The 23,455-nt window shown below is 36.8% G+C and overlaps 2 protein-coding genes across 2 annotated transcripts in view; both read right to left on the minus strand.

Moving 5' to 3' along the window:
- Positions 1-5,429: 5,429 nt before the first annotated feature.
- The window catches only part of LOC136834392 (alpha-(1,3)-fucosyltransferase C-like), a 128,122-nt gene continuing 110,096 nt past the window's right edge, over positions 5,430-23,455 (minus strand). The window contains exon 10 of the mRNA XM_067096957.1: positions 5,430-5,950. Coding sequence (XP_066953058.1) covers positions 5,728-5,950 — 223 coding nt within the window. The 3' untranslated portion in view covers positions 5,430-5,727. The remainder of the gene's footprint in view (positions 5,951-23,455) is intronic.
- LOC136834393 (uncharacterized) overlaps positions 14,169-23,455 on the minus strand; it is a 34,293-nt gene continuing 25,006 nt past the window's right edge. The window contains exons 6-9 of the mRNA XM_067096958.1: positions 22,589-22,761; positions 21,863-21,991; positions 16,293-16,420; positions 14,169-14,280 (exon numbers count right to left, since the gene is read on the minus strand). Of these exons, the coding sequence (XP_066953059.1) occupies positions 16,345-16,420; positions 21,863-21,991; positions 22,589-22,761 (378 nt within the window). The 3' untranslated portion in view covers positions 14,169-14,280; positions 16,293-16,344. The remainder of the gene's footprint in view (positions 14,281-16,292; positions 16,421-21,862; positions 21,992-22,588; positions 22,762-23,455) is intronic.

Genomic DNA, 23,455 nt, shown 5'->3' on the forward strand with positions numbered 1-23,455 from the left:
ATTTGCCCTGCCTGTTCATACGTGTGGTTGAAGACGTTATATGATATGATGAGTAAATAAACACATTCCCTTTTTGCGCACAGTGTTTAAATGGTCCGGCACACGATCCTTCATCATTTATAACAACAACATTGTGTAGGGAGAACAACACATTGTTGGCTGTGCTGGAATATTCAAAATACCACCTTGGAAACCCCAGCACTTGGAATTAATTATTGTGTGAATTGGCAAATAACTTCACTGCATATGGAAGGTAAGTGTCTTTTCACATTGCTTGGTACTGATTACCTGGATTATAATGACTGAAAATTCTAGATTAAAACTTTACAGGAATGTAGATCATTACATTTGGAAATCTTTTCGAAAGGCACATGGAGGGTAAATATTAGATGCAAATAGGGATTTAGAAATAGCAGCTTCTGCACTTGGCGTAACTCGAAGTGCTCACAGCGCATACACAACACGTCAATTCATACCTTTTTGCTGATGTGAGTCATACACAGTAAGGAATAGTATTCCCATTATTTAGGAAAATAAAATTATTGGTTATGGTTATATATTAGAATGATATATATTCATTTATATCCTTTATCAATGCGTATTTATTCAAAACAATAAACACCTATTGCCTAACATTCCTCCAAGAAGGGAAAGATTTTGTTTGATTCATGATTACGTTATTGTATGAATTGACCAAGTCTATAAATGCCGTATGTGTAACTTTATACCAATTCTACGTTAAGGAATTTGATGTCATTGTAAAGATAATGAGTTGTAATTTACGATGTTAAGTTAAAAACGTCCCTAAAAGCAATATAAAAAATATGTATCATGAGTTGAAGTTAGCCATATAGGAAAGTGTTTTGCCACTTTTTTTTTAATATGATGAAGGGGTGGAAGGCTAACTCTTGCGGCAATTCACTAATAACAGGAAAGAAGTAAAAAGGTGTAACAGAGTACAGACTAAATACTTCTTGTTAAAAAAAAACATCTATTCTCATACAACATTAATGAATGAGTTTAAATAGCGTTAAAGGGTCTACCAGTGAAATGAATAAACCTATACATAATTTATTCATATCCTGATCAGAGAGTCTGAGATGCTTCTCAGATGAAATACAGCAACAAACTATCACGAAATTGGTGCTGATCTGCCCATAAGCGCAATTACCTATCAGTTGGTTGGAAGATAATTATAGTGTATTTTTTGAAACTTGCCAAATTTGCACTTAGCTGCTTGCCGCTGATTGGATGAACGTCCTGTTGCCCGAATCTCGCAGTTTTGTTTTCACTGTTTTCAGGGTGATTATATGATCTAGGCAGTTAAGAGCTAAGATTATGTGATGTTATGTAAATACCAGTTGTAATAAACACAAGTACTAAAGAACTTGCATACCGAATTATTATATATATATTTAATAACAGTTAAAGAAACACTTACAAAGCTAGACTAGAAATATGTTTCAAGCGCATGTGAACTTTAATAGTTAATTTCTAGCTAGAGTTTAGCATAATCAGCTACCATTAGCAGTTTAGGAAATAACCAAAATGTATTTGTGTACATTGCTGAAGGTTCTCTAACAACCTAAGAACAAGAATTAACGTAGAAATTTAAGCTTGGCGGAGAAAAGTTGAGGTGGGTGTGGGAGGAACAGCCACAGGGTTGACACAAGGTTGGCGTACTCTCAGAGAGGTTCAAATCTAGGTTGTGGTGCTGTGTGTTTCCTAAAATAATTATTAAGATGTTTATATATCATAATGCTCATTTTTTTATTTCAAAAATACTGCAGACGGAATGTCATTAATATTTTAGGGTATGTATAATGGCAAATTGAACATGCACTGAATTTATGAATACTTTGTTTTCTAGCTAGTGTGCTACTCTCTGCTATATAAAATTTCAGTAAACAGACTGTTCTTCAACCAGAGATTTTCAGGTATGTCTTTGCCTGGTGTTTGAAGTTCGTTCACGTGTGCTTTGATTTGTATCATCTCTTGTGGCCATGGCTGAAATAGGTGACAAAAATAGTGAGGCACCTGCTCGATAGCCAATTCTAAGCTGAATAATTCTGGTTGTAAGTGGTGTGTGCAGACGACAACTCACTGACTGTTCCTCCCACAACTCCACCTCCTCAACTTTTCCGCCAAGCTTAAATTTCTACGATAGTTTTTTGTTCTTAGGCATTAGAGAGCCTTCGCAATGTACAATAAACACATTTTGGTTATTTCCAAACCACTAATGGTATGATTGTACTAAAGATCTACCTAGAAATTAAGCATTAAAGTTCATGCGTTTTAAAAATGCTCCTAGTCTACGGCTTTGGTAAGTGTTGTTACATAACTGTTAAATATATATAATAATTCGGTATGAAATTTCTTAATACTTACATTTATTACAACTGGTATTTACATAACATTAGATGACTTAGCTCTTAACTCGCTCTATGACCGTATAATCACAATTTTGAAACAGTGTGAAAACAAAACTGTGAGATTCGGACAACAGGATGTCCACCCAATCAGGGGCAAGCAGCTATGTGCAAGTTGCCAGGTTTAAAAAAATAGACTATAAGTAATACAATCAGTTCATCGGTATGGTGAGTGGACTGTCTCCTCCCACAAACTGTTGCCTCCACGTAAGTTTTAACGGCAGTTTCGATGAACTGACAGAAGAATTGACTTGGGGGTTATGGAGGAGAAAGCGGGTGAGAAAGAGAGAGAGAGTTTATCGAATGTCATTCAGAGTTTTTCTGGGCAGCGCTGAGTTGGGCAGCTAGTATATATATATTTATATATATAAATATATATACATATATATATGCATTATACCTGTGTATATATACATATATATCAACTACTCAGCATATTAATCCAAAATACTTAATTCGTGTACAAGAAAGGAATAAAAGCAATAATACATTAACAAAGAACTAGTAAATCCTGCAACTGGATCTGGATTTGAACTCAAACCAGAGGCGAATTCATTTTTCCTGTAACAATGTAGGCTACCTTTCCACACACCTCAGCAAAAATCAGGCCCTAAGTTTTCACTGGATCTCACTGACAGACCAACAGATAAAGGGAACGAAAACTATGACACTGACAAGAGGTAAAAATCAAAATCAAAAGAAGAATACGCAGGAGTTCGGCTTTCATTTTGAACTCCAGCATGAGAATTTATACCCTCTTGCCAAGCTCAAGTCCCGATAAAATGTGCAGCGAGTAGCTTAGTGAAAGTAACACTTAGTCTGGTCTCCGCATGAACGGGTGACCACGAAAAGCTACCTAATTAAACTCCGGTGATCATTAGCGAAACTTTCATTAAACATTAAGAGCATGATGCGAGCGGGTGTGGGTCACACTAAGACACGGAAACCTAAGCGGTAACCTCCATTTGATTTTGAAAATAATTATAAGGTTGCGCATTTCTGCTTTGCTAATTCTATAACCGGGAAATAAGAGTTTGCGGTCTATCAGCTAAGATCGTGCGACGGTTTTGCACTCGAGACATTGATAAACAGCTCTTTGTTATGCCTCCCAGTCATTTATCATGAAGCAGAACGTCCATTTGCACTTGTTTCCCGTCCGTCAGATTTGTAATTACATAAAGAAAAGGTAAATCGTCGCTAAAAACAAATCTACTTGGCGCAACACCCACCTTCCACAAACAGAAAAAAGCTACTAGAGCGGTGTCGTTTTAGCAGTTAATTCTGAGGAAATAGTACTACACCGGTTACAGCAATAAAAATCCAGTTACGAAACAGCAGACAGCAGATGTGTCTCTCTCTGTTAACACTTGTTGGTAGGGTCCACTCCATGTCCTATAAAACCCGACTAGGAAAACACGAGAGCGTCTTTGCCAAGACCTGAAGAACAGAGACTCTTCTTGAAGATGCGTTTACAGGGGGACTGTCCTGGATAGTTCACTAGCCTGGACAGTGAGCAGAGTTACTGTCCAGACTCCAGGCTACTTTACTGTCCACTGTCCAGTTAAGCGAATTACTGACGGACAGAACATTCCTCGTGTAAACGCCAGGAATTCGGGGGAAATTATTAAATTTCTGGATGTATACCTAAGTTTTGAATGTCTGTGGAACATTAGGTATACAGATGACATGAATAGAAATTAGAGGGACGTGGCTCTTATTGAACTGATGGATGCTCTGGTTAAGGAATAGATTCACATTCCCAACCTGGAATTTTTAATAAAGAAAATTAAAACAATTAAGTATTTACAGGCAAGAACTAGTGAAAACTGAAAAATCTAAGAAAAGTCGAGCCGGATTTGATGGTGACGGGCTGCAATTACTGTCCCTTAGTACTGTCAGCGTGTAAACGCTTACTGTCCTGAAAAGTTTACCCTCCGCCAGTTACTAGCGACAGCAGACTGTCTTCGTGTAAATACCTTAGGGCTTGGTCGTTGCGCCCCGGACTCAAAAATACTCGCAAGCACTGATGACGTTTGATTTCAAATAAAAACTGTCGACACAGTACTTCACTCTCCACTTAAGCTAAACGTCTACCGAATTCACAGAAACGTTTCGCAGTCACTTTCTGCTCTTCTTTGATTAAGCATTGTCAATTTTGAGCCTTCCGTCAAATAGCGGTTTTGACATGCTGTAGGTGGTTCGACCGTTTAATTAGCTTCCGTAATGTCACAACTAAATATGACTTAAACGGTCTAGTTTTTCTTTTGAGAGAGAGAGAGAGAGAGAGAGAGAGAGAGAGAGAGAGAGAGAGAGAGAGAGTATATTCCATATAATAAGAAGCAACGTGCACCCATGTTTTTTTTTTTTACTCATAACAAGGATAGTTCTATATGAAAAGGGCTGTTCGTCTTCTGAATAATAATAATAATAATAATAATAATAATAATAATAATAATAATAATAATAATAATAATAATAAAACTCGTTTAGGATGATCATCGCCCATCCCAGGATCCAGTTAGTAGTATCCCTCGGGATACGAACTGCTGTATCGACCCTCTCTTATACTGCTGTAATTTTTGAAACTATGGGGTACCTTAGTAATTAAGATTCATGGTGATGTAAACTGAATGCCAAAGTTTTCATCACACCAACAAAGAATAGGAAAGAGTTGCTGTATCGACCCTCTCTTCTATTCCTGTCATTTCTGAAAGTATGGTACCTTAGTAATAAGGAATCACAGTGATGAAAACTGAATGCCAAAGTTTTCATCCAACTATAACAGAGAATAGGGAGGGGATGAGGGATGGAGGGGGTTGGGGAGTTAGTAACCTGAAGATAGTGCGGCTTTTTTCTATGTACTTTTCATCTTGCCGGTAAGTCTCAGCAAGATTAATCCGGTAACATCATCCAAGTTTAGAAATCTAACGGACCTTCTCTTTTTAAGGAGTTAGATTGCAATGGGAATCATGGAAAGGTAGAAGTGACACAGCTTTTCAAAGTAGTATTTATTGTGCATCCATAAGTTAAATCTCGTAAGACAGCTTTGAAGCAAATACAGTATAAAAACGTTTATACCATAAAATACAGTGCTACCAGTTGGTTCTTAGCCACGTAAAAATAAATCTAATCCTTCGGACCAGCCCTAGGAGAGCTGTTAACCAGCTCAGTGGTCTGGTTAAACTAAGATATACTTAACTTAGCCAAACTGCTCTTCTTCTTCTGTACTTTTACACATATTGGAGTGATGAACTTCTTGCATTTCGTTTATCCCAACACTGAGGATGCGAGCATCCTTTCAAGGTCGAACTATCCTGTTAGGGTCGACGCCGTCCCCTATTGGAACTCCACTGACGAAATTCGATATCTCCGGAGACTGAACTGTCAAACACTTTGCATCTGTGATGTACCACTTGTATATGTCGTTGTAGACCTTCGGAGACTGGTCTTCGTGAAGTTTCGCACACATGTCACACCATGGCTGTGCAGTTCTTGTTGCTAAGCTGTGATAAGGTTTCCACCTGAAAGAAAAACATTCAAAGAAAAAATTAATTAAATCCTTGCAAGGTTTCTCTTGACAAAATATCGAAATTCCTTTCTTGTTCCACTCTGGATACTAAAAAACGTCAATTTGTCGTTTCCTATGTTAGGTGACTTCACATTCTATTTGACAGAGTGACTTGATTTCCCAGCAGCTCGCTTCCTTCGCTGGCCACTCAGCAAAGCCTCCATCTTGTATTTTGTGTATCTTTTACACTTCCTCATGTCACAAGTTTTTCTTCAATCAGTACTTCGTCCAGAAAACAAAGACCTATTGAAATGAACCCCCTTAATTAAACTTTCAGATTACAGTTCATTTTCCCTACTAATCAAAATATCTTTTCTATCTTCTATGTTCTGAATACACACGTAAATAACATGAACTGATCAGACTTTGAATCCGTTGAGGAATAAATCACCGTAGAGGGCTGCTTCTTGAACTTTTGAACTTGACGGTACACTTTAAAATGGCAGCTGTCAGGTTACAGTCATCACTCTGAATGCATCCCTATATTCCACAGTGAACAAAACGTCTCATGCTTGGAAACTTTTCCTTTGTGCTTTCCTAAAATAGAAGGAATCAAATGCTGCCTGGGAAGAGAACCTTACCCTATTTGATGCCAAATGCTCCACTATTAAGCTACAGGTGTATTTTCTAAAAATTTCTTTTCAAACATCGAAATCCTTGTGCTTCCCGTGAATCTGGTTAATGTCCTCTTGTCAAGGTTTCATTAAGCAACTCTTGCAGACGAAAGTGTCGCCGTCAACACTGACTGATAAAAGGCTGAGGATAAGTCTTATCGTCAGTTTCAATGTCATAAATTGCTTCCAAGACCTGATATCCCAACAATGGTTTCTAAAATTTTCAAAAGGGAATAATTCGGATTCTCCGTGGTTTCCTGTGACTCGTAAATTACAACATTCTTCAGAACACGTCTATACATAAGTGCATTTGTTTCTAGACATATGTATATATATATATATATATATATATATATATATATATATATATATATATATATATATACATATTAGGGTCCTCCACAAAATATATATATATAGTTTTTCTATATAGACTATATATATAGTTTAACCAGACCATATGATTATATATATTATTTACGTGGCTAAGAACCAATTGGTTACCTAGCAACGGGATTATATATGGAATTTAAACAATAACAATTATCACCAGAAATAAATAACTTATAAATGGAGGGAAGAATAAAATGTTATCAATAATAATAATAATAATAATTATTATAAAAATAGTAATAATATACAGTATATATATACATAAATATATTTACATATACCTCCATACAGGGATGCTGTATCATGGATATATATTATATATATATATAAACTATAAATATATATATATATATATATATATAGAATCAGGCCTTAGTTTGAGTCTCAGTTCTGTTTGCTGGAAATCATAACCCTCAAGAATAGGTATGGTCTATAATGGAGGCCACACAAAATATTAAACAGTTATATGAAACTTATATATATATATACTTTTGTTTTATATATATATATTTATATATATATATATATATATATATACCCTGTATATATATATATATATATATATATATATATATATATATATATATATATATATATATATATATATATATATATATATATATATATATATGTATATATATTATTATTATTATATGTTAAAACAATTATAAAACATACAGCCGACCCTTAGATACCAACACACTAAAAAGTTATCAACATTTTGATCTGAAGCTACCCTTCCTTTACCTCAAACAGATATTAGGAATATGGTTGGAAATGGCAAAGATAAGAGGCTGAGTGCCATTCTCAGGAGCAGACCCTTAGCCAAACCTAAGCTGCTTAAAAGCAACCATTCTAAAGGAGATTGAGCTGGCTGAATTGTCTTTCCACAGGATACCTGGGGAGATAGGAGATGGCTGAAACACTTCCACCAAATAACACATCCTGGCACACGGTCACCATATTCGGGAGATCTCTGCACATGGTCAACATATATGGCAGAGGTCTTAGAAGGAGCTAGGACAGGAGAGATCTTTGCGGGAATATTAGTGGAGAATTGTCGCCGATGCGAATTTGAAAGGTGCTGAGAGCCCCTCCCTTGACCCGCTGTCCACAGCGACTCCAGTAGACACTCGTTTTCTGCCACAGTCATCCTTGGAACGGACTGATCAAGTGATTAGTGTGCCGTGCCATTCGTGTGTGTCCTCGTCAGTAGACAGTCAGGGAACCAGATTCCCCTAAGGCTGAAAGAGTACAAGTGAAGACTACTTTCAGTCTTTGACAGTTTGCCATTAGAAGTGTTTGTTGAGTGCCAGTATTACTCTTTGTCCTTGTGCCATTTTATCCAGTGCATTGCCAATGTTCTGTGTTCCAGTGTAAATATACATCCATTCATTCTCGAGTCCTTGGCACCATTCCAGCCTCGACTTTTCATTCATACAAGTTATATTTTCCTTTACTGAACAAATTTGTAATGTTAACTCTCTATTGCAGAGGACTTTGTTCCAGAACTCATCTTGGACTGTGCCTTGCCATCATTCAAGACTCCAGTAGGAAGATCTTCAGGGTGGCAAGCCCCTAAGCTCACTGAATCACCCCATTTTTCTGAAGGAACCAGCTGTATTCCTTTTCCCTTAACATAAAGTCAGATTTCCCGGCCAAATTAAAGAAAGATCCGTTGCCGGCCTGTAAAGCATCTTATGAATCGTTCCATCTTCAGGGAAATACATAAAATATATTTGTATGTGTATATAAATTATGGTGTACAATCCTTTTGTTAAACAAACAATTATAGAACATAGCTATAATGGAAGGGAATAATAATAATAATAATAATAATAATATTAATAATAATATTATAATAATAAATATTAACACACTTTGACCACAACTTCATGGGGTCTAGTTTACTAATGAGGTACACTAGGGATATACACAACTTAGCTTGGATGATAACAAAACCTGGACTCCGTCCTTGAGGTAAGATAAAAACATGTACATCAAAATATGGCTGAAGGTCTAACTTCAAAAGGGGAGTGATTAGGACAGTATCAGCGGGCGCCCTGAAAACAAGCTACAGGCATTTACTAAGGTCAAGTCCTCCGAGGGCTGGTTTATCATTGTACAAAAGACGTTGGTCAATTAAAGGATTTAAGAAAGCCAGCACACGAAATTGGAACAACAAGGGTTTCAATTCTCTCCCCAAGGCGCAGATGGAACACTTGTTTGGTCATTTTACAGCTACCAGACGATGAAGACAGAAAGTCTGCGAAAGATTGTAACTTTTTCTAAATAAATATCTCCATTAGATACCATCATGTTTAAATTTGGTCCTGTTATTAATTATAATAATGCACTGAATTACTGTGCAAGTGATAAAGTTTAATATCACTGTGCCTTGCGACCATTCAAGTCTCCAGTAGGAAGACCAGACCCAGGCTTTTGCAAGCCTCAATAGTTTATTTTTACTTTTCCAGATTTTTTTATGTTTTTACTGTAAAAACAATTACTTTAGTTTTTGTGTGTTTAGTCATAACATTCCCTTTTGCTTTAGAGCCCTAAGCTCATATGAAATATCCCCTTTTTCTTTTCTTTTATGATTCCCTGGACTGTAAAGTCAGATTTTAACTCCACGCCAAGACCTGAATGAAATTCGAAGCTGCTGACCTGTTAAAGTGTTCTACAAATCCAGAAAACCAGGAAAATCATAAATATATATATATATATATATATATATATATATATATATATATATATATATATATATATATATATATATGTGTACCATGTGTGATTTCTAAACATGACAGACTTTAAGTTAGCTGGAATTTCTTCTATATTTTGTCAAAACTATATTGCTGTCATTACTTTTTTGGTTGGCTTCCATTATAATGTCATAAATTTTTAAATCAATATCTTAGAATTGAATGTTATAGCTTAAAGTACAGGGCTGTTTAATTTCATATGAACTACTAATTGGAATTGCTGCTGGCACAAATCATATCAGAAAATATTCTAGTGCAGGCTGGGTCATCTGAAGGAATCTTTGTTGACTCAACACGCTTTGATACTCAGGTCATTATGAAAAACTAGGACCCCAAAGTTTCTGTCAAGTTGAGGTGCTACTGTTATAGACATAAAAATAGAGGATATGGTCACAACGAAATTGGAACAGCAGGAAGTGAAAGATCTAAATAACCTTCACTTTAAGGCATTTTCATACAGGATAATGGCTTAAAGGCGAAAGATCTTGCACTATGTTCTTTCAATGGTGTCAGCTCGTTACCATATCCGTTAATATTTTATATCATGTTGTCATCAAGATCTCAAAAGTTGGGGGTGTTAGATTTGAAACGATCTTATGAGGATGAATCTTTAAATTTTTTACTAACAATGGTATCCAGTACATGTTCTCTTGAGTTGGGAATTTACAGAAAGACTGAAAAAGCAAATCAAAGAATGGAGAGGTCATTTGATGAAGTTTGGAAATCAAACTACTGAAATTTCATACAAAGTAAGATTACGATATGTAAGTCAAGTACAATCTATAATTGTACAATCACTGACAATGAAGTGTTTCTTAAATTTGAACTTTGTCGATTGGGGAATAAAATTTTAAGAATATTTAGAGTTAGATGGCATGAAGTGAGAAATGATACCAGTTTTTACATGGGATATTATGGAAATTTCTAAATGCAGAAGAGGTAATAAAAAAATGGCTGTGGAAGAGAGAAGAAATATAGCCAAATTTGGCCTTGGAAAGTCAAGAGCACTGGGACCTATCAGGTCATTCTGCGTTGAAGATAAAACTAACAGTCGGTAAGAAGGTCTGAAAGGTGTAAACCCCTATTCATATGGAAAACCTCTGTTTGACGATGAAACTCAAACTTGTTAGCAGAGGTTGGAGAGTCATATGGAAGAAAGAGAATATGAACGGAGGTACAGTAAAAGAAATGAGAGGTTGCAGCTAGGGGCCGAAGGAACGATGTTTCAAAGACCTATCCCTAAAATGCCGACATCTTCAGGGGTTGTTGAGTTGCACTGATGGCACTACCCCACATGGAGGAAATGATAGTTCTTAAGGCATATGACATTACAGAAATTTCATAATGTAAAAGAGATAATCACGAAGGGGCTTTTGCAATAAACCATTACAGAACAGTACGTAGTGACGTCAGCTGGAGTTCCTGTGGATATCAGAAGAGAGTTGGAAGACCCAGATCGACAAGGTAAGAAATATGTGAAGAAAGGCTGGAGATAAGTTAGATTTTTAATTTTTTCTTTGGAGATAAGTTAGGATTTGATGGGGCCTTCTTGGAGATAAGTTGGGATTTGCAAATTATTCTTTGAGGTGCATGAAGGAGATGTTGATGTGAATGTTATCTGCGAAGGGGTTAAAATCCAGATGTTTCCACACTTAAATCTAAAACTGTAGTGGTGTGTCCGTTGTACTTTTCTTGAAAGCCACCGTTTTCCGTTAGAGGATGCAATTGCATAATGCTATAAAAATTATACTTTAGTTTAATAGATTCACTGAGCTGATTTAACAGCTCTCCTAGGGCTGGCCTGAAAGATTAGATTAAAAATATAGCTAGGCACCACCCAACGAGTTACATTCCAGACGGCCATTTGTAAGCTGAATTGTTTGCGTTAGTTACTGTCCTCTTCATGCCTATTTAACGTACAGTGTAATATAAAATCAATACAGTATTTTACTCTTTTTTTATCCTATAACACGATACACTGTACCTATACATAGTACTGTATGTACAGAACAGGTGCACAACACAAAATTTGAAATTTGAACTTATGGGTAGCAAAGGGGAGCTCTGAACTCAATTTTAATTTCTCGATCCTGTTTGTATGTATCTATTGCCTAAAAATATTTGTAAGTTGAATGTTAAAAAGTAGGGTAAATGACTGTATAGGTTTTTTACACAGAATTATATATTATATGAATACTGTATCAAATGCAAGAAAAATTGCAGTAAAAATCGCCGACCTTATTGTTCCTGAAATATTCATTGTATGCCGTATCATCTTTATCTAAATACAGAAGATACGATTAGCCAAACTCTCGTTCATTGGGAAGTCAAGAGCATTAATGTGAGACTTTAGATTAGGTAAAAATGCTGTTAAATTTGCTCAAGACCATAAACCACTTACAACAACATTATACCTGAAAGCAAAGTATCATCATTATTATTAGTATTCAGAAGATAAATGTGATTCATATGGAACAAAAAGCACTAAGACTGGGCTCCTGACTTGAAATTCAAGCATTTTCCAAACAATATGGTGTTCATTTGAAAGAAGTTACAGAAGATAACACCGTGAAACAGAAAGAGATCCGTTATTAGAAATTATAATTTTAATGATGCAAAATTAAGCCTGTTCATAAGAAAACTGTCTATCCCTGATAAAAAGTACTACACCGAGATATCTTTCAAGGGTTGTTGGGTTGGGGAGTCATTTGAGAAATAATACTGTTAACCTCAGACAAAGAAGTTATAAATCTGAACGTTCTTATTAAATGCACTTTTGACAAAGGCATATGTTTGATAGTATTTCAAAAAAAAATCTTGCAGAACACTTAAAAATCATGAATTATCTTGCTATGGCTTGAGTACCCAGTACTACAGAACATACTAAAACAGACAACTTTCGCAAATGAGTGGAGATATTCTTCATGAAGAAATTCAGTATGTGCAAAACTCCAATTACATACAGTACAAAAGAGTTACTTTCCTCAAATTACCACAATCAGACACAAACTGGATATATTTTCATTAATAAATGTTTGCACCTTAGAAATAGGAACTAAATGCAACTGCTTGCAGTGACACCCCTACTAGGCTACTTGTTCTTACGTGAGCACTAATTAGCAATTGCCCAAAAATAGATTTATTTTAGCATTTAACCTTCTGCCCTTCGAGGAGTAGGTCCAGAAAGATGTTATGCCAATCACATGCATCATTAGAATATTCATTTGTCATCCTGGCTATTATGATTTTCATAATTATGTCAACGTATATTATGAAATACCGAATTACTGAAAGAAATTCCACAAGCTGAAAAATAGTTCACACATTTGCTTACAAGCTACGGGTGAGGTAATGTAACATCATAAACGTGAGGCCTCTACGAGTGTGACACGTGACAAGTTCAGCTTCCCAAGAGAGGGATTGATTGATTAATTGAGGGTTATCTGGCGTCACAACTACCAGGGTCACCGACGCCGACCCAAGAGAGGGAAGTAGATTTTGGAATTTAGGGCAAAGTCCAAACGCTGGGACATATGAGGTCATTCAGTGCCGAAAGGGAAATTGACGTTAAAAAGGTTTGAAAGGTGTAACAGGAGGGAAACCTCGCAGTTGCACTATGAAACAATTGTTACGAGAGGGTGGAAAGTAAAAGGGAAGAAAGATAATATGAATGGAGATACAGTAAAAGGAATGAAAGGAGTTGCAGCTAGGGGCCAAAGGGAAGCTGCAAAGAACCTTAAGTCATGCCTACAGTGCACCTCATGGTAGATTGATCTTCTTAGCTAAATTTACATAATACTATTACTATTAATGTCCACACATACAGCATGTAACTTTAGAAAAAAATTTCTGCATTAATCACAACAGCAATTACTATACATTAACTCAGGCTCCCGTTAGGGGACTGTGCTGTCAGTGCACCTCACGCGGTGCACTTTAGGCATTACTTAAGGTTCTTTGCAGCGTCCCTCCTGCTCCTAGCTACAACCCATTTCATTTCTTTTACTGTACCTCCGTTCATATTCTTCCCTCCATCTTACTTTCCACCTCTAACGTTTGTCTCATAGTGCAGCTGCCAGGTTTTCCTCCTCTTACACCTTTGAAACCTTTTTACTCTCTTTTTCCCTTTAAGAGCTGAATGACCTTACAGGTCCCAGCGCTTGGCCTTTGGTCTACAGTTTTCTATTCCATTCCATTAACTCAGGCAATGCATAATAATTCCTGTAGCTGTCTGAGAGCTGTGGGGCGGCTGTTGTTGTTGTCGAATGACGTCACCAGTCCAAGCAGTAAGTGAAGTGAGCTATGAAATAAACAAGTGAATTACAGTGAATTACCTCAAGACGGTGTATATTTTCTCGGAGGCATAATCTTTGCAGATGGAATTCTCGAAAGAAAAGTAGAATTTGTAGTCCCGTTCGGCATGTTGTGGCAATTACCACCCTGGGGCACTTGTACTGACCACAAAGTCCATAAACATCAACCTTCATCCACTTCTTGAGCGTGTTCACCAACCTGCGGAGACCACGAGCGTTTTCAGCGTCATTGAAAATAAATGCTAAGGGATGCATAAGACAGAGTTGTATCGGATGTCCACATCCATGGAGCATTCGCAATGGCATCCGCTCTTATGCTAAAAACGTTCTGCATCTGTATCCGTATCCGTATTTGCTGCGAAGTAAATATTAGAGTTGTTTGAATGTACACCTTCCCGCATCCGCGGAGCATCCGAATAGTTTTTAAAATGTGTAATCGCATCTGCTTTTGATAAATAAAGCGTATGCATCTGTATCCGTATTTGCGGCGAAGTAAATATTAGAGATGGTTTGGATATATGCATTCACATCCACAGTACCATCCGCAATCGCATCTGCTCTTGATGAATAAAAACATCCGCGCCTGTATCCACATCCATATTTGTGGCAAAGTAAAAGTTTTGGATATAAGCATCCGCATAGTCTTTAACATCTGCATCAGCATCCTCATCCGCAGAATATGTGACTGACATGACATATCCTCATATCTGAATTCTGACATCCAATACATCTCCAACACAAAACACATGATCACAAACACTGTGAGTCTCTTGAAGGATAAAACTGACTTTACAATGAGCCATGATGACTGGCCTGTTTACTGAACTTTGCTCGACGTAGTAGAGAAGTCTCAAAATCATGTATATATTAAATTTTCCACTATAAAGACCCTTAGGTTTCAAAAATGACTCTATTAGCATATGCTAAATTAACCCATAAATTTCTAAATGATCAAACTGAAAGGTGCTCTATGAGACCAAATCTCCTATAGCCTTTTAAATGTATGAAGCACGAGAAATAAATATTTGAACTGTTTTCCTTATCTTTTCTGGATCATTCACCCCAAAGTCAGAAACCACCTTTTAGTGGGGAGGTACTGATGGTAACACTGAGCCTCGCACATCCCCACTAGGCAGCACTGGGAACAGTAGCGTACTCTGAAAGTGCCGCCTCATTCCGTGCTAAAAAGTACTAAAGTGCTGAAAATTAAACACATTTTAAGTCTTCACATCTCAATTATTTATTTTATTGCATAAAACTAAAACAAAAACAACACAGCACATTTACAACGAAACCCTGTGAGCTTTGTCAGAAGCGAATTCGCTAATAACAACATCAAAATCCAACAGCAGAGTCGATAAATCACTGTTCAGTGCTCCGATCAGATGAAATGTGCAGAAAATCTAGAATTATGCCAGACCAGAGCTGCTGAAAAGATGCCAGAGTGCTGCCCCCTCGGACAGTGCCGTCCAGGGCGTACCACCCTCCCCTGCCCCCCTTAGTTACGCCACTGGCTGGGAATTCTTTGCAGCATCCTTTCAGCCCAGCTGCACCGCTTACATCCTGTTTAGTTTGTGTTCCATCAGTTCCATCACTTTTAAGTCATTCTTGAGAGAAAACCCGTTTGCGTTATATCTCTCAATAAAATACCATTAAAGGAGGAAAAATCATTACAAAGCATTGTCCATCTGGGAAACAAAAGGAACAGTTTAGTGGAATTTTCAGTAAATCCTGAAAAACAGCTGAAAATGCATTTCACTGATACTCAAACATTAAATATTCACATTGTGAAAATCAAGCTAATGGAAAACTCTGAATAATCTTTCCAATTATATAAAAATAAAACACTTTAACAAAGTAACGGATGGATAGTATTAAGGGCCTGGCCCAGTCATCAAGACAAGAAGGCCCTTCTTCATGGTCAGGAAAATCAACAACACCGAATGGGACAGGAAGTGTGACATGTGTTGCACACAGACAGTCACATTTTTAAAAATACAATAGAACGCATATGCACAGCCAAGATTTTATACTGAAAAATGACACATAGCCCCATCGTTATAAATACGAAACGATACTATGATAAAAACGTTCAGGGATGGTAACAGAAAAAGGTGAAAATACACTTAAACCCTTCTTTCAAAATTTCAGATCATTCAAAATGCTTAACGATAAAAGATTTAAAAGTACAGTACTGTGATTTCTTGACTCGTTCCTCTGCCAGATCTGGTGGCGCAGTTAGAGACAAACCAGGCGGCCAACTTAAAATCTTGCCAGAGGCATAATTCTTCCAGTAGGTACAGGCCTGGGTGTTCGCAAACGGTACACCCTGTTATACCTGCAAGTAACAAGTAATCAACAAGTAAAGCAGCATTGTAAGTCATCCATCATCTGCAAGTGTACAATAAGCAAGTAATTTGAGAGAATAATTTTCACCACTTGAAATATGCAGGCTTCATGTAATTATTAGTCACATAACATTCATTTGTCTTAGGTGAAAAGTGATTTAAACAGCATCAACTAAACAGGCATATGAAGTTTTCAAGACAGATGCTTGAATCGAATATAAAAAGGAGCATTCATCGTTAACGACAAGTGTGCATTTGTAGCTCAAGCATCTTGGATTCAAGTTCAAATCAGCCTGAGGGCTGTCTTATCCTCATTTACCTTCATTCGCATGAACGTATTTTTTCAAAATGAAGCCATTTCCCTAAACTTTCAAATCATAGATGAACCACCTGCACTAAACACTTTTTCCACATTATTTACTTTATATACATACACTGAACAGTTGAAGCTCACCGTCAGTGCTTCAGATCCGGACACACTGTACCCTTCAACTCCTCTTCCACGCTATCTATCTCTTGCTTCCTGGGTGAGAGAGAGACAGTTGTTTTCTAAGAGAGTCTTTCACACCATTTATCCAGAGAGAGGAGTCAGAGAGCCTCCTTCCTCCAGCACTTCCTGATTGTATATCTTTTCACAAACGTGTCACAGTCAACTTTTCCACAAACTATCCTCAAAAAGGGACCAATCCTTTGTTTGTTTCCAACCCTTTGTAATTACAGTTTTATTTTATTAACATCATTATTATTCTTATCAATTCAATTTTTCTTATGAAATTAGCATATATTATAAACAATTCCTCTATTTAGCTTACAAATTTTTTTCTTCCATTTACAATCATCACTTCACTACATCCATGAGAGTTGCCTCACCAATTGCTTAATACGCTTCAACCTTAATAAGACACCCAAGTCTCTCTCAAACTTTCCACACATCTACTACCTTCCATGCTCCACCCTTCCTGTGAAAACTCTTTCTCATTATGTCACCATTCAAAAACAAACACTTCACAGCCCATATCATCCATCTGGAAATATTTTTGTTCTTCTTCCTGGTTCCCATTTACCCTTCATAATCTCTTATTGTGCACATTTTGCGCAACGTTCTACAGTATTACTATATGAACATTTTTCACCAGCCTCTGCAATTTGTGCTCACATCCCCAATCACCACTTTATCATCTGCAGCATCATCTATTCCACACTACCATTCACATACCCATTGACTTCTACATCTTGAAAAACTCTCATCTATGATGTGGAATAAATGATGTGTACAGATGATACAGTGGTGATATGGGGATATTTATGTTTAAAAACTGAGAGGCTAATTAAAATGTTCATGCGTTAAAGCAGAAAAGGAATAGTGAGGCAAATTATGAGGGTAAATGGGAACCAGGAAGACGAAGAAATAATATTAAGATTTTTATATTTGTGGGAAGTCCAAAACGGTCATAAACAAAGAATGAGAGTTCCCTCTGTAAGGGAGTAAACTTTGGAAGGTAAAAACTCCCCTTGGATGGGTAGCTTTCCGCATATTTGGAAAGTTTTAGCACTGACGGATGCATTTAGGGATGCATATATATATATATATATATATATATATATATATATATATATATATATATATATATATATATATATATATGAATAAAAGAAGGCCCATAAAACACTATTTAAACGTTGCAACCATATATTTCGGGCACTTGCTTCTGTGCCCCTGTTCACTGGTAGAATATGGACAGATGAAATGTTACAAGGTTCATATATACAAAGCATATATAGGTGTGGCATTAAGTCTCTGATGGTATGCAAAAGGTGACCGTTTCCTAAGAAGGAGGAGAATAACCAATTCCCTAGTGGTTTTGGCCTCATTAACTCCCGTTTGGCCACAAATTCTGGAGGTCGCGTTTCCTGGGACATCTTCTTCGGGGAGGCGGTCTGAGGATTAAAGCGTCAATGTCGTCCGATTTCCAATGTCCTCCTGACAAGTTCATATTGTTGGTTTGATTGATGATAGCAGATGCCAGCATCTTTCTTTTTTACGGACAGCTACTTTTGAAAACCAGCTCCGCCCCACTCCAGTTTATGACATGTCCTGTATTTCTGATATGTAGGAAAATCCCCAAACTCTTCGAAAAGCGTAACGTACTGATCTTTTGTGCTCTGTTATTCTTAAATGAGAGCGATCTACCTGTCTCCCCAACGTAAATGTCATTACAAATTCACAAGACGGTATCTTGTAAACTCCGGCTTCTTCCCCTTTGTTATTTAAGTATACGTTAATGAGCGAACTCCCGATGGATTTGGGATAATGGAAAATGAAGGGATTGTTAGACCTGAGTTGTTCGGTGGCTTTTTGGATGTTTTCAGTATGTCAGGCTTTATTTTGTTGTTGAAATCTATTTGTCTGTTGTGAGTGGGACCTCTATAGCATATTTTACTCGCTTTGTTAATAGCCCTCTCGATAATGTGTGGTGGATAGAGCAGTTGCGTTAGGTGTTGGCGGATCGTGTTGAATTCTTTATCTAGGTACCCATTTGAACATATCCTAAGTCCTCTGAGGAATAAGTTGCACCTACCACGATCTTTACGGAGACGTCATGGTAGCTTAAGAAATGAATATAGAAACAGCGAAGGTGGGTTTTCTATATACTGTAAATGCATATCTGTTCTGTTCTCTTATGATCAGTACATCTAGGGGAACGGCAGTTTTCCATCCTTTTCCCATTCCGTTTTAAATTTTATGGAGTTGAACTTGAATTTAGCCTATTAAAAATTCATTAAAGTCTCCCCAGCTATTGTCCCAGAAAGTAAAGATATCATCTACGTATCTGAGCCAGATCATATTATGGAGTTTGATAGACGACAAAAGTTCTGTTTGGAAATATTCCATGTACAAGTTTGCTAGAAGGGGTGATGAGGAGTTCCCATGCTACAGCCAAATTTTCATTTTAAAAATTACCACTGAAAGAAAAACACGTTAGTTACACAGATTTGTTGATAAGTTTTAAAGTTTTATCTATGCCAAGAGGAAAATGGTCTTCATATGGTTGTGTAACTTCCTCTCTAAGAAAGACAAAAATGTCGGCAATCGGGACTTTAGTAAATAATGACTGACGTCTATGCTGAGTTGTTTTGAGGGGATGTTTAAACTATTAAATTTTTGTATAAATTCCTCTGCATGTTTGAAGTGGGAGGATGAGAAGGTTCCTAGAAAAGGGTGATAACAGGTCTGCGAACTAGCCATTTTGATAATTTCATATCACATGAAAAGAGCTCCCTGTATGCTAGATATTATGGGCCAGTAAAGGAATCCCCATCTTTATGTGTTTTCGGGAGGCCGTAAAAAAGAGGAGAGGTTGATTACCTTAAATGTGTCCAGTAGCTCTGTGTCCTTTTTACCCCTGATGGTTCTGACTGATTTTGTTAAATTGAGCAGCAATATTTGTTGTGGGATCTTTCGTTAAATCATCAGGTCTCCGCGTCAGGTTTGGGAAAGTTCTTGAACTTTATTGATGTATGTCTCCTTGTCTAAAGATGAACTATTTTCCCGTCTTTGTCAGATTTTGTGATGATGATATCCCCTTTTCCTTAAAATAACTAACGTTAATTTTGGAACATTTTTCTCAGGGAGCAATTTTTAAATGCAGAACTCAGAAACTTCAAATTGTTTTGCGTTTGTGCCACATTCCTTTTCTTTCTGAAGCAATATCACATACATCACCAATGAACAAGCAGTTACTTTTGAAATTCAATTTTTCTCTGATCTCAAGGACAGCTGTTTTTCTGGTGACTTTTCACTATTCTTTCTTACAACTCTGGCTATATTCTTCTATTTTATATATTCATGCCTACATATCTTGTGCACTTCAATAGTGCCAACATTCTGTAGCATTTCTTCATTACCGTGTTTTCGGATTTCACTAACACGACTCAAATTATGGATGCCTTGTTGCACTTTCACAATTTCACCTTCACTTAGTGTCTTATGGCAGCAAAAACATTTCATCTCTTGACGACAAGGTAAATTTTTTACTCATTCGCTTCTGAAAATCATTCCATTCATCTCTGAAAAAATATACATGATAATCACATATTGAGAACGAAAAATGTGCAGAGTATAATTTTTTTTTACAAGTTTTTTCCTTGTAAATCTTATGATGTGAAATAAACAGATAAGCATTTCTAGGAATTTACAATTTCTTGTTTCTTTGTTTCTTTTGCGTCATTAATTTAATATTTAGAGGAAAACAAAAACACCAAATGAAAGAGGTATCTTCATTCTACAATGGCATCTATATAGTGTTTTTACAAGCAATGAGTGGTTTAAGAGTAAATGAACGGGATGTCAGGGCGAAATGCATAATTTTACATTTCGGCGAAAATGCGTCCTCTACTTTCGGGCTCATTTGCGTCGAAACTATAATATTTAAAGCAAAAAGACATAGAGATGAACTTCTGCAGAATTTAATTCTTTATTTTTATTTACCCTATACCTTTTATCCTTACGGCGCACCGTCTTGGAGAAAAATCGGTAAATATGCGGAAAGCTACCCTTTGAAGGGGAACTCTTTAGATATTTGTTTTGTGATCCTTGGGGAGTATTTCTGCCAAATATCAAAAACTTATCAATTTTCCCCCTAAAAATGCTAATTTGCCTGGACTAAAAGGCATCAGGATGTATGCAGAAGAGTTAGAGGAGAAAAGAATGTCTATGAAAGACAAGGGTGGAATATACGTATAGGTATTGTTGAGCCAACTGACCTTTGTGGAAGTGAAGTATGGATGATGACTGCACATGGATGAAATGAGGTGAAGCTTTTGAGGTGAGTATTTGTGGTATTAGAAAAACCGAAAGGGCGATAAATGTACAATGGGAAGTTCTGGTCATGTATAAGCAACTGACGCCGATAGCCTGATGAGAATAAAACACAGTTCGGAGTGTCAAAAGGAAGGGAGAAAGGAGGACGCACCGATTTGCCTCAAGTCGTCAAAATCATTTCGTAAATATAGCTTGTAAATCTCACCAATGTTTACATTCGTCAGTCACTTAGAATTCTCCCCAAAAAGGGAACCGAATGACGCTGACACTGCACCTTCAAAGTGTGAATACTGATGTTATTTGATGCATATTTAGTTGGAATTACTAAAGGATACTGAGTGGTGAACACTTGAAGTCCATCGCTCACTGAGAAAACCTTGTTTTGGGGAAATTGTTCTCTCACTGACAGCACATTTGGGATACGACGCTATTCTGAAAACTGGACAAAATTGCGTCTAACTGAGAGAGAGAGAGAGAGAGAGAGAGAGAGAGAGAGAGAGAGAGAGAGAGAGAGAGGAGAGAGAGAGCACCAAACATGTATCCTAACTCGAGAGAGACGTTTAGCCAACGTTCAACTTCAAAAAAAAAAAAAAAAAAGCATTTAACTTACGGATAAGGAACATCGGAGTCTAGCCTGTAAGTGAAGGTCCAGTTGAAGACGTTTGCTAAGTTTTTGAGATTAGCATACACATGCATCGGCGATTCTAGAAGCCAGTATATGTATCTGGTATGAGGTGACCTGTGCACAAAAACAAAAACGTGTTATTTAAAAAAAAGTTTTTATCGGTGCTTCTCATACATGAGCTTTTATTCAGAATAAAGGATATCAAAACTACAATCCTATTATCCTATTTATGGCTACAAGATTATTTTTTTTTTAAACTTCATCAAGGACCACGCCCGATTATGAGCAATATTTCACTCCGAAAGAGTATCTTGTACTTAGGTTATAAAACTGCCTTAAATTCTACGGCAAATAACAGATAGCAACAAGAAACAAGTGTTGGTCATATATTACCGCTAATGAATGAAAGTGGTAACTTGAAACGAAAGTGTTCTCCAAATGCAGTATTGTTGATAATGACGGATATTTGTTGGGGATTACCATGGACTCAAAGTGACATTAAAAGAAAGATTTTTTATTCGCTCCTAAAAATGAATCAAATGAAAATTATCAAATAAACTGAAGTGCTTTTCATACATTTCTATCACTGACTGATGGAAAACTGAAATTAATCTACTGTTTCTATCACGTTACCGATAATGATAACATGAACTGGAAGCGCTTTTCATTAAACTCTGTTAATGACTGAAATGGAAATGACTAAACTCCTACCTCCTGGGAGGAAAGGACTGATCACGCGACCTGACGTGCCAGACAACTGCATCAACCTCCTCTGGGGAAAACATAGTGCGGTTCGCCGTCGTGAAGCAAGTGCTGATTCGACAATTGGACTTGACGAAAGGATCTCGACCGAAACCGAAACCCTGGGATTTGTCACCGAAGAACTGTTTTTGTGTGAGAGAATAAAACACTGATACCTACCCACGAGAGTCTAGAAGTGTATCTTAACCTGGGCAGCAAGCACCCCCAGGGGTTCTTGAAATCAATTTGGGGGGTGCTGGAAATGCAGTACAAATGAAAAATGTAAACAGCCTCACAATTAAATAATAATAATAATAATAATAATAATAATAATAATAATAATAATAATAATAATAATAATAATATTATTATTATTATTATTATTATTATTATTATTATTATTATTATTATTATTATTATTATTATTATTACTGATTTTGATAAGTATTAACATCTTAAGTGTCATTTTTGAAGACTGAGCAAATAAATAAACCATACTGCACGTCAGTTTGCTTTATCCTTTTATTATTGTAGCAAATATAACCTCAGTAACCAGAAGTAGAGGGTTCTGGACTGTGAAGCCTTGCTACAGGGAGTTCTGGACTGTGGAGCTTTAATACAAGGGATCATGGACTGTGAAGCCTTACTACAAGGGGTGCTGGACTGTGAAGCCTTGCTAAAAGGAGTACTGGACTGTGGAGGCTTACTACAAGGGGTGCTGGACTGTGAAGCCTGACTACAGGGGGTGGTGGAATGTGAAACCTTGGTTGCTGGACTATGGATCCTTAGTACAAAGGGTGCTGGACTGTGGAGCCTTACTACGAGGGTTGCTGGACT

This window comes from Macrobrachium rosenbergii, chromosome 53 (assembly GCF_040412425.1).
Source record: "Macrobrachium rosenbergii isolate ZJJX-2024 chromosome 53, ASM4041242v1, whole genome shotgun sequence".
Lineage (NCBI taxonomy): Eukaryota > Metazoa > Arthropoda > Malacostraca > Decapoda > Palaemonidae > Macrobrachium > Macrobrachium rosenbergii.